General features: G+C 46.7%; 1 protein-coding gene across 3 annotated transcripts in view; it reads left to right on the forward strand.

The window, feature by feature from the left end:
• The window catches only part of FBF1 (Fas binding factor 1), a 100,112-nt gene that overhangs the window by 44,627 nt on the left and 42,908 nt on the right, over positions 1-12,577 (forward strand). For all 3 annotated transcript variants that reach the window (XM_056550682.1, XM_056550684.1, XM_056550683.1), the window contains 5 exons: positions 5,240-5,323; positions 9,108-9,221; positions 10,132-10,270; positions 10,575-10,708; positions 10,788-10,890. In XM_056550682.1, coding sequence (XP_056406657.1) covers positions 5,240-5,323; positions 9,108-9,221; positions 10,132-10,270; positions 10,575-10,708; positions 10,788-10,890 — 574 coding nt within the window. The remainder of the gene's footprint in view (positions 1-5,239; positions 5,324-9,107; positions 9,222-10,131; positions 10,271-10,574; positions 10,709-10,787; positions 10,891-12,577) is intronic.

The following is a 12,577-nucleotide window of genomic DNA, read 5'->3' on the forward strand; positions in this document are numbered from 1 at the left end:
CTCCTGCACCTCCTCCGCAGCGAGTGGCCGCATCCAGCCTCCGTTTATCATTGCCGGACAAATTTGATGGGGACTCTAAATTTTGCCGTGGTTTTCTTTCACAATGTTCCCTGCATTTGGAGATTATGTCGGACCAATTTCCAACTGAAAGGTCAAAGGTGGCTTTCGTAGTCAGCCTTCTGTCTGGGAAAGCACTGTCATGGGCCACACCGCTCTGGGACCGCAATGATCCTGTCACTGCCTCTGTACACTCTTTCTTCACAGAGATTCGAAGTGTCTTCGAGGAACCTGCCCAAGCCTCTTCTGCCGAGACTGCCCTGCTGAACCTGGTCCAGGGTAATTCTTCTGTTGGCGAGTACGCCATCCAATTCCGTACTCTCGCCTCCGAATTGTCCTGGAATAACGAGGCCCTCTGCGCGACCTTTAAAAAAGGCCTATCCAGTAACATCAAAGATGTGCTGGCCGCACGAGAAATCCCTGCTAACCTGCATGAACTTATTCATCTTGCCACCCGCATTGACATGCGTTTTTCCGAAAGGCGTCAGGAGCTCTGCCAGGATATGGACTTTGTTCGCACGAGGCGGTTTCTCTCCCCGGCTCCTCTCTCCTCTGGTCCACTGCAATCCGTTCCTGTGCCTTCCGCCGTGGAGGCTATGCAAGTTGACCGGTCTCGCTTGACACCTCAAGAGAGGACACGACGCCGCATGGAGAACCTTTGCCTGTACCGAACATTTCTTGAAGGATTGTCCTATCCGACCTCCACATCAGGAAAGACGCACTCCGACTCCGCACAAAGGTGAGACAGCTCTTGATGTGAACTCTGCTTCTCCACGTCTTACTGTGCCTATGCGGATTTCTTCTTCTACCTTCTCCTTCTCAGCTGTGGCCTTCTTGGATTCCGGATCTGCAGGAAATTTTATTTTGACCTCTTTCATCAACAGGTTCAACATCCCGGTGACCAATCTCGCCAGACCCCTCTACATCACCTCTGTTAATAATGAAAGATTGGACTGTACTGTGCGTTACCGCATGGAACCCCTCTTAATGTGCATTGGACCCCATCACGAAAAGATTGAATTTCTGGTCCTCTCTAACTGCACGGAAATTCTTCTTGGATTACCGTGGCTTCAACGCCATTCCCCAACCCTTGATTGGACCCCCGGGGAGATCAAGAACTGGGGTACTACTTGCCACAAGAACTGTCTTAAGCCTGCTCCCTGTACTGTCAGTCAAGACCCTGTGGCTCCTCCGATACCTGGTCTCCCCAAGGCCTATCTGGACTATGCTGATGTTTTTTGCAAAAAACAAGCCGAGACTTTGCCTCCTCACAGGCCTTATGACTGTCCTATTGACCTCCTCCCTGGTACTACTCCACCACGGGGCAGAATCTATCCTCTGTCTGCTCCGGAAACACAAGCCATGTCGGAGTACATCCAAGAGAATTTTAAAAAGGGGTTTATCCGCAAGTCTTCCTCCCCTGCCGGAGCTGGATTTTTCTCGTTTCCAAAAAAGACGGCTCCTTACGTCCTTGCATTGATTACCGCGGACTTAATAAAATCACTGTAAAAAAACGATATCCCCTACCTCTTATCTCGGAACTCTTTGACCGCCTACGAGGCGCCCACATCTTTACCAAGCTGGACTTAAGAGGTGCATATAATCTCATCCGCATCAGGGAGGGGGACGAGTGGAAGACCGCGTTTAACACCAGAGATGGACACTTTGAATATCTGGTTATGCCCTTTGGGCTTTGCAACGCCCCTGTCGTCTTCCAAGACTTTGTAAATAAAAATTTTCGTGATCTTCTATATACCTGTGTTGTGGTCTACCTAGACAATATTTAGATTTTTTCTGCTAACCTAGAAGAACACCGCCGGCATGTCCGCATGGTTCTTCAGAGACTTCGGGACAATCAATTATATGCCAAAATGGAAAAATGTCTCTTTGAATGTCAATCTCTTCCCTTCCTAGGATACTTAGTCTCTGGCCAGGGACTCCAAATGGACCCAGACAAACTATCAGCCGTATTGGATTGGCCACGCCCCTCCGGACTCCGTGCTATCCAACGTTTTTTTGGGGTTTGCCAATTATTACAGACAATTTATTCCACATTTTTCCACTATTGTGGCCCCTATCGTGGCCCTAACCAAGAAAAACGCCAACCCTAAGTCCTGGCCTCCTCAAGCGGAAGATGCATTTAATCATCTCAAAACTGCCTTTTCTTCTGCTCCCGTACTCTCCAGACCTGATCCATCTAGCCCCTTCTCGCTGGAGGTAGACGCCTCCTCGGTGGGAGCTGGAGCAATACTCCTACAGAAAAATTCTTCCGGACATGCTGTTACTTGTGGTTTCTTTTCTAGGACCTTCTCTCCAGCGGTGAAAAACTACTCCACTGGTGATCGAGAACTACTGGCCATAAAATTGGCGCTTGAAGAATGGAGGCACCTGCTGGAGGGATCCAAATATCCAGTTATTATATACACTGATCACAAGAATCTCTCTTATCTTCAGTCTGCCCAACGGCTGAACTCTCGCCAGGCTAGGTGGTCGTTGTTCTTTGCCCGTTTTAACTTTGAAATTCATTTTCGCCCTGCTGACAAGAACATTAGGGCTGACGCCCTCTCTCGTTCATCGGATGCCTCTGAAGTGGAAGCTTCCCCGCAACACATTATTCCTCCGGACTGTCTGATCTCCACTTCTCCAGCCTCCATCAGACAAACTCCTCCTGGGAAGACCTTCGTCTCTCCACGCCAGCGCCTCAGGATTCTCAAGTGGGGACACTCCTCACACCTCGCAGGCCATGTTGGCATCAAAAAATCCATCCAGCTCATCTCTCGATTTTATTGGTGGCCTACCCTGGAAGCTGATGTTGTTGATTTCGTGCGGGCTTGTACAGTCTGTGCCCGGGACAAGACCCCTCACCAGAAGCCTGCTGGTCTCCTCCATCCTCTGCCTGTTCCTGAGCGACCATGGTCTCAGATTGGTATGGACTTTATTACTGACTTACCTTTATCCCATAGCAACACAGTTATTTGGGTGGTCGTTGATCGATTCTCCAAGATGGCACATTTTATCCCTCTTCCAGGTCTTCCTTCTGCGCCTCAGTTGGCGAAACAATTTTTTATACACATTTTTCGCCTTCACGGGCTTCCTACGCATATTGTCTCGGATAGAGGCGTTCAATTTGTGTCAAAATTCTGGAGGGCCCTCTGTAATCAACTTAAAATCAAATTAAACTTCTCGTCTTCTTATCATCCCCAATCCAATGGGCAAGTGGAAAGAATTAATCAGGTTCTGGGTGACTATTTGCGACATTTTGTTTCTCCCCGCCAGGATGACTGGGCCGATCTTCTTCAATGGGCCGAATTCTCGTACAATTTCAGAGTCTCTGAGTCTTCCGCTAAATCCCCATTTTTTGTGGTGTACGGCCGTCATCCTCTTTCCCCCCCCCCCCCCCCCCCCTTTCCACTCCCATGCCTTCTGGTTTGCCCGCTGTTGATGAGGCGACTCGGGACTTCTCCACCATCTGGAAAGAGACTCAAACTGGGACCACGTTATCTTGGTCCTTTCAAAATCAAGTGCCAAATCAACCCTGTCTCTTACAAACTCAAAGGCGGTCAGAGGTAAAAAAAAAATTCTTGTTGATTGGGAGAATTGCGGCCCAGAGGAGAGGTCATGGGAACCCGAGGACAACATCCTTGACAAGAACCTTATCCTCAAATTCTCAGGTACCAAAAAGAGGGGGAGACCCAAGGGGGGGTACTGTTACGCCGAGCGCTCCAGGTCCCCGCTCCTCCCCGGAGCGCTCACAGCGTTCTCCCATTCGCAGCGCCCCGGTCAGACTTGCTGACCGGGTGCGCTGCGATAATGTTCCCAGACGGGATGCGATTCGCGATGCGGGACGCACCCGCTCGCGATGCGCATCCCGACGCGCTTACCAGACTCGTTCCCCGTCTGTGCTGTCCCGGCGCGCGCCGGGTTTTTGCGATTTAAAGGGCCGGTGCGCCACTGATTGGCGCATGGGTTTTAATCAGTACCTTCACCTGTGCACTTCCCTATTTATACCTCACTTCCCCTGCACTCACTTGCCGGATCTTGTTGCCATTGTGCCAGTGAAAGCGTTTCTTTGTGTGTTCCTAGCCTGTGTTCCAGACCTCCTGCCGTTGCCCCTCACTACGAACCTTGCTGCCTGCCCTGACCTTCTGCTACGTCCGACCTTGCTTTTGTCTACTCCCTTGTACCGCGCTTATCTCAGCAGTCAGAGAGGTTGAGCTGTTGCCGGTGGATACGACCTGGTTGCTACCGCCGCTGCAAGACCATCACGCTTTGCGGCGGGCTCTGGTGAAAACCAGTAGCAACTTAGAACCGGTCCACCGACACGGTCCACGCCAATCCCTCTCTGGCACAGAGGATCCACCTCCAGCCAGCCGAATCGTGACAAGGCTCTTCTTCTCTCTGGTTCTGTGCTTCTTGGAGTTGGTTTGCTACCTCTTTTCACGTTGGTTATGGCCCATCAGGTCTCCGTAATGTCCTTTATTGTCTCTCTGTGTGGCCTATTAGATTAAAATCTCTCCTAGGACGGTCCCTTCCTGTCGTCCTAGTCCATCTCCATGGACGGAAGGTACTGCTGGACAGTATCAGGCCTCGGTTGCCTTTTGGCCCAGGATCTTGCCTGTTAGCCTTACAGCAGCCTGGAGTTCAGTCTCCGGACTGATCCCCTTCCTCTGCTGGTAGTTCTTTCCCACCCCAGGGACTGCTATGCTACGTCCCATCAGTATCTGTGTCCCCCAATGAAGAGTGACCGAGAAAAGGAGATTGCACTCACCGTAAAATCTCTTTCTTGTAGCCCTCATTAGGGGGACAGCACCCATCCATTTGTTAATTTCTTGTTCGGATATTCTTTTCCCGGCCCTGGTGTTTTTATACGGGATTCCTTTCCAGGGTCCTATCTCTTTGTTGGCTTCTCTTACTGCTTTTTGACAAAACTGATTACCTCACTTCCAGTGGGCGGGTATATCCTGCCAGGGAGGAGCCGACTTTTTTTCCTAGTGTCAGCCCCTACTAGTGGCAAGAGCCTATATCCATCAGTATCTGTGTCCCCCAATGAACGAGACGATATTTTACGGTGAGTGCTAAAAATCTCCTTTTTCTAAAATAGTAGATTTTTACAAAAAAGAAATAAAAAAAAAGAGGGAGGTAAAATTGCAGCAGTAAATGTGGCTTATTCTCTGTGCAACAGGGACATCAGCACCTGAAAGTGAGAAGAAACCTCTGTCTGCACCTGTTGGCCCAGCCCGACCTTACAAGAAATTCTCTTTTGATGGTAAGTGACAAGACATAAATAGAGAGCAAGATCAATAAATAAATAAGCTAGAAGTTGGTCTGCCCAGACCTGATTGCTAGCAATAAGTTCTTCCTAAAGTATTTAAGAATAAATAAAATGCCCGTTTTTAAGGATACCTAAACTAAATGCATCAAAAATAGGTTCATTCTTTAATACCCAATGAAACACAACAAAGTACACATAAATTATAAACCATACAAAACAGATGTGTGTGTATATGTATGCATATTGCTTGTCAAAAATAAAAATAAAATTTTAAATTTAAAAAAAAGTTCATAACATAATTTGCGTAATTCGAAGTCTCAAGCGGGAAAATGGGTACCATAAATTTGTATATTGCACACACTGTAATATAGTGAACATGTACATGGTGTAATATGTATATGATAAAGGTGCATTAGGGTACATTCAAACGGGCAGATCCACAACGTATTTTACGCTGCGGATCTGCCGACAATGGGGCCCCTAGTTGGGGCCTCAGATATGCCTGCTCAGAGCAGCAATACACCGCTACTAGCAGACACACTGCTGCGATGTGCGAGTCGCCAGGCATGCGTGGTGTACTTGCACACATTGCGGCCGTTCCCCCTGCTCCCTGAGTTAGGCCGAGAGCAGCCGCGATGTGCCAATATACTGCACGTGGGCGCGGTGAATCGCACATCGCAGTGTGTCTGCTCGTAGTGGTGTATTGCTGCTCTGAGCAGGCACATCTGAGACCCCAACTAGCGGTCTATCGTCGGCGGATCCGCTGTGTAAAATATGTTGGGGATCTGCCCATCTAAACATACCCTGACAATACATTCAGATGACTATACTACTCATTCTGTTACTTATTTGTCAGAGTGCGTTCTGTCCATTTTTATAGGGATCCTCTGGCTAGCCATTCACCATACAGACATACAGGTCTCTGTAAGTGGTTGCTTGATAGGATGATACTGGCCCTAATTTACTAAGATTGGAGTGTAGATTTTTGGGGGTTTGAATTACCTACAAATTTTTTCCACAGTATTTACTAATGTTTCCCTACATTTAGTTATTTTTACAACTGCTCTGATCTGTAGGTTTTTTCTCAGCTAAAATCCAGTAATTTTTATGTGGATACCTTAGTAAATATGTTGCGATTTTGTAAAGGTTTTCTGAGTAAAATGGAGAGTTGGTCGGGTTTTCTACATTTTTTTCTTTTACAATTTGAGGCTCAATGCGCCAAATTCTGGCGCACAACCCAACAAAACAGGTCGGGTTTACAATAGTAAATCAGGACCACTGTTCTTATATTATGCGCTTGTTGTTAATAGTTCATGTCGATCTTCTGTCCTGATTAGTATTAAATTATAATATTATATCAGATATTTCATGTGTTGTGGTTCAGTTCTCTCTCGGCTGCACCCAGCATCCTGCAGGACTCCTGCTTTTCTCGCACTCCCTCGCACTGAGTATGTGCTCAGAGCATCTGCATACTGGGCATAGTTGTTTCTCACCGGCACGCAATTCCATCATTGGTCAAAGAGCTTATTAAAACAACCAATAATTCTCATGAGGAAAGTGTCATTGCTTAGTGTGCTCCTGCTGATAAAGTGATTCCTATAGTCAGCGCCAGATTCCCAGCCCCAGCGTTGTCCATAGCGGCAAACTAGACGAAGAGGCAAAATGCCACAAGGCATGTATATGTATAAAGCCCGCAGGGATCTATTTGTGCGAGGGGCGGAAGTAATTATCGCTCCCTGCACGTCCAGGTGCGGCTTATTGGGAACAGGTGAGGGCGTGTGTATATAACTTCCCCCTATCCTACAGGGTCGGAGCACGTGTCATTTGTGGAACCCTCCCTTATTTTATTCCTTCACTATAGGGCATACCCTCTATAGGTGTGCCCTCATTGCGCAGTTATGGCACAACTCAAACCGATATGCTAGGGTAAGATCTTGTATAGGTATGTAGGCAATCTTTCCTGTCACTAGTGCACGTATGGAGCCCCGAACACAAATATATATTTTTTAGGCTGAGCCCCCTGCTTCTTTCTGCAGGTGGCGGACATGAGTCCGCCAGTTGAGGACCCCTTGACTGGAGCTGCATCCCACCCAGAGTGAACAGAAGGACAGGACATCACATATTGTATATAAAATAAAAAAAAGAGGGCACATCAGGAATACAGTACCTGTAGTTAACATAGCTTGGCAATTAAAGTAAATTTCTTTCATTATATAGGAAGTTGCCAACCTCTTTAACCCCTTTATGACCAGTCGCATACATCTAAATAATTGTGCAATTAAGGGTGTATGGAGCGGGCTGCTGAGAGCTACATTTTAACAGCAGTGGTGTGCAACCTTGGTGGTGCATCAGGTAGATGAGCTTCCCGTGACAAAATCATATGGGAGCCAATTCGTGGTCATGGCAGCTCAAGGCATGTACTAGGCCTCTGGTACTGTGTGACCTATCTATTGCTACAGCCTGCTTGTCTTAGGCTGTAGCAATAGAGTCTTGATCTAATGAACCAGTGTTATACTGTAGTATTACATTGATCTGTAGGAGCCCCATAGGCAGAAAAAAATAAATTATAGGCGTCAGAATACGGTAGTTTTTGAAGTATTTATTTTTTGTAAAATTAAACCAAAGCTTTACAAATTGGGTACGACTGTAATCGTAGTGACCTACAGAATTATAACATGTCAGCTTTATCATAAAGTGCACTGTGTAAAAATGAAAACCAAAAAAGCACCTCCCAAAAAAATACATATATTTTTTCACTGTGCATTGTATAGCAAAACAAATTGTCAGTACAAAGTTCCTGCACAAAACAAGCCCTGATATAAGGAGCCCTGCACATGAGTAGGAAAAAACAAAAAATAAAATTGGTCCACCATTAAAGGGGTACTACGCCCCTAGACATCTTACTTCGCTCCATGCCAGATGACCAGCGATGCGGGGCGGAGGCTCATGCCATCACGGCCACGCCCCGCTCATGCCGTCACGGCCACGCCCCCTCAATGCAAGTCTATGGGAGTGGGCGTGACTTGCATTGAGGGGGCGTGACGTCACAAGCGGGGCCGAGATGCCACGAGCCCTCGGCGCTGCACCTGACACTCTAAATGAATGCCGGGTGCAGCAGGGAGATTGCGGTGGTCCCCAGCGGCGGGCCCCCCGCGACCAGACATGTTATCCCCTATCGTTTGGATAAGGGATAAAATGTCTAAGGGGGGGGTAGTACCCCTTTAAAGGCGATATTCCATATAGGAAAACAAAAAATTTAGAAAAATTTATTTTTGAAGTATGTATCTTCATGAATTGTGAATTTCTGTCATTTCTTTAGTAAAGAGAGAACAGTCTGTAGCTATTTTGGTGTCAGATATATACACACCTGACATCTTATGACTTAATTTCTGAATGGTGGCAGTCATTTGTTTCGGTATACACTGGAGCATAGGGCCAACAGGATGGTGGTCACAGGGGGAAAGATCTTCCTGATATTCTTTGCCTTCATGACTTTCTGACCAAGACAGGAAAAAATGGGAAACAAAAACAGAATAAAGTAAAGTTGTATATGATCATCACTAATAACCCAGAATGATGTACATGTAGGTCATAATTCAAAGAATGCTGAACATGTATGTCCTTGCTGATGGCATGGCAGGAGCAATAGATATGGTGAAGTCTGGAGTAGCACAGGCTAGCTGCACAAACCGCAGCACAAATAATACTCTGCACATGATCCTAAGACTCTGTTTAAGCAATGCCTCTGATTTTGTTTCGGTTTGATTCTTGGGAATAGATATAAATGATTCACTTGAAGGACTCCTGTCTGATGAAGATAAAGGAATAGCTAAGAAGCCAAACCCAAAGGACTCTACACCTGCTCCACAACAGCCCCATGTGAAGAGAAGTGGTAAGCTGAACACGTATAAGGAGCTGCACACGTTTCTTTATAGATATGATATGTTGTTGATGCATTGAAGTGTACCCCTTAGTAAAAATGTGTTTTTGAACCTGATGAAATCATTGAGCTGTCCATCTATATTAGGAAAAAATTATTTTTTTAAATGAAAAAGCTGTTATTTTTGGTGACTCCTCTCTGGTGTCCCTTTACATGTACCCACTCTTCACACCTCGTCCTGAAAACCCCACTGGTCATCTCAAAAGCAAGTTGGGGTAGTTGACTGCAATGGGATTGGGATTCCGCAGGACCCAATATGAAACTTGCAGGAGCAGGCGTTTTTAAGTCTGGAGCAGGCGGTCACAGAACATACAGCGGGTCCACAAAATCCAACACAGTACCGCAGACTTTTGAAATTGCACAGGGGGCTGATGAAATGGCACAAGGAGCTGATGAAATGGAACAAGGGGCTGATGAAATGGCACAAGGGGCTGATGAAATGGCACAAGGGGCTGATGAAATGGCACAAGGGGCTGATGAAATGGCACAAGGGGCTGATGAAATGGCACAAGGGGATGATGGAATCGCACAGAGGGGTAATAAAAATCGCACAGGGGTACTACCTCTAAAAGCAGTGACAGAATGTTTGCGGGAGCAGGTGAGATTGGACACATGTTGCGGAAGTGAAACGCACACCGTTCAGGAGGCGATAATGGTCAGAAATCCAATGGAAACGGGATAAAGAAAACATTCTGGTGCAGGGCTTCTGTTTGGGAAGTTGACTTAGCTGGTCACTAACTGGTTTCATTGGTATGGGTTCTTTTTATGTTACATGTTATTATTTGTACACCTTTATTGGGCAGAATTTTGTGCAGCGTGCACAGGTTAAACATGTTAATTTCTACACATTTATGACATATAGAGACAGCAGTCACCAGCCCAACAAGACCTTCCCCAGCATCTCATAGGAAAAGCGATTTAGATTTTGAGGAGGATGCTGATGACATCATGGTCGCTCTGGGATTTGGAGACCATACCGATAGTCCTCAAAAAGAGAGGAGGTAAGAGGAAATACAATGAAACCCTTGTATAGTATATTCTGATGTATGCAGCAAAGTCATAACTGAGTTCACTGTTTTTTTTTCATCGCTCCTATTAGCCAAATGCCCCCATTTTTTTTTAAACACTATTTAAGTGGAAGAGATCTTTCTGTAATGTTCGCCAAGTACATAGCGCAGCATGTTTAGGTATACAATCTGCTTTAAAGGGAAACTGTTGCTTATGTAAACATTTTGTTATTATTTAAAAGTTGTGTTTGTTTTAATGTTTTGGTCAGGAAGACATTGGGTATTTTTATTTTTCCAGCTCTGCTCCACGTCCTGCACGTTCTAAGTTTGATGAGCTCTTAGGGAGGGGGACATCAGCCAAACTATTGGAAAGGCCGCTAACTGGGGAAAAGAAAGAATTCAAACTGGATCCCAAGTACCAGAAAATACCAGGTAAGAAAAATGAATCCACGTTGAGAATTTGTGATATGTGCTCATCAAAACTTACACAATAATGAGGAACTTTTGACAGAAAAGGAGGATACATTAGAAGATGAAAACTTTGGTTTTGGCTCCTACCAACCCACTATGGCATTCAGCCCAGAAGGTCGACAATCTCGGCGATCATCAGTCAGGTATTTTGTCTAAACTTATATTTTTATCTAAAACATTAAACATTTTTTTTGCCCAAAAAGTTCACATAATAAAGGAGAATAGCAATGAGTGGGGACTAGGGCTGCACCATATGGGGGAAATGTGAGATTGCGATTTTGGGCCTAAATATTCCAGATTTCAATATGCAATGCAATATAATAATTAAATTATGAAATCCCGCCATTTCATGTCCAATCTCCTCCATTTTACAACTATCCACCTATTTTATGCCCACCTCCCATTTCACATCTCCCCATTTAATTTCTATCTCCCCCTGTCACATTCTCCCCTCATGGTCACATCTTCTCCCATCACATTTTCCCCTATGTCAAATTCCCCCCACCCCCTGTCACTTTCCCCCCAAATCACATTCTCCCCCCATATCACATCTCACCCCCCCGTCACATTCCCCACATTCTCCCCCCATACCACATTCCCCCCTCCCCTTGTCACATTCTCCCCCCTTGTCACATTCTCTCCCCCCATCACATTCCCCCTTGTTACATTCCCCCTCCCATCACAATCTTCCTTACATGTCACATTCCCCCTCCCATCACAATCTTCCTTACATGTCACATTCTCCCGTTACATATCCCCCTGTCACAGTCTTCCCTCCCTTGTCACATTCTCCCCCCATACCACATCCCCCCCCTTGTCACATTCCCCCCCCTTGTCACATTCTCCCCCCTTGTCACATTCTCCCCCCTTGTCACATTCTCCCCCCTTGTCACATTCCTCCCCCCCTTGTCACATTCTCTCCCCCCATCACATTCCCCCTTGTCACATTCTCCCCCATGTCACATTCCCCCTCCCATCACATTCCCCCTTGTCACATTCTCCCCCATGTCACATTCCCCCTCCCATCACAATCTTCCTTACATGTCACATTCTCCTGTTACATATCCCCCTGTCACAGTCTTCCCTCCCTTGTCACATTCTCCCCCCCATACCACATTCCCCCCCCATACCACATTCCTCCCCCCCTTGTCACATTCTCTCCCCCCATCACATTCCCTTTTGTCACAATCTTCCTTACATGTCACATTCCCCCGTTACATATCCCCCTGTCACAGTCCCCCCTCCCCTTGTCACATTCTCCTCCCCTTGTCACATTCTCCTCCCCTTGTCACATTCTCCTCCCCTTGTCACATTCTCCTCCCCTTGTCACATTCCTCCCCCCTTGTCACATTCCTCCCCCCTTGTCACATCCCCCCCCCCCAATGTCACTCCGCCCCCTTGTGATGTCACACCCCCTCCCATAGACTTGCATTGAGGGGGGCAGGGCCGTGATGGCACGAGGGGGCAGAGCCGTGATGTCACGATACTCCGTCCCCTGCATCGCCCGTCATTAGAGATGAGCGAACTTACAGTAAATTCGATTCGTCACAAACTTCTCTGCTCGGCAGTTGATCTCTTATCCTGCGTAAATTAGTTCAGCCTTCAGGTGCTCTGGTGGGCTGGAAAAGGTGAATACGTTCCTAGGAAAGAGTCTCCTAGGACTGTATCCACCTTTTCCAGCCCATCGGAGCACCTGAAAGCTGAACTAATTTATGCAGGAAAAGTCATCAACTGCCGAGCCGAGAAGTTCGTGACGAATCGAATTTACTGTAAGTTCGCTCATCTCTACCCGTCATCAGCCACAGAGCGATCCTCGCTTGAGAAACGGGG

Source organism: Hyla sarda, chromosome 13 (assembly GCF_029499605.1).
Source record: "Hyla sarda isolate aHylSar1 chromosome 13, aHylSar1.hap1, whole genome shotgun sequence".
In the NCBI taxonomy this organism is placed as follows: Eukaryota; Metazoa; Chordata; class Amphibia; order Anura; family Hylidae; genus Hyla; species Hyla sarda.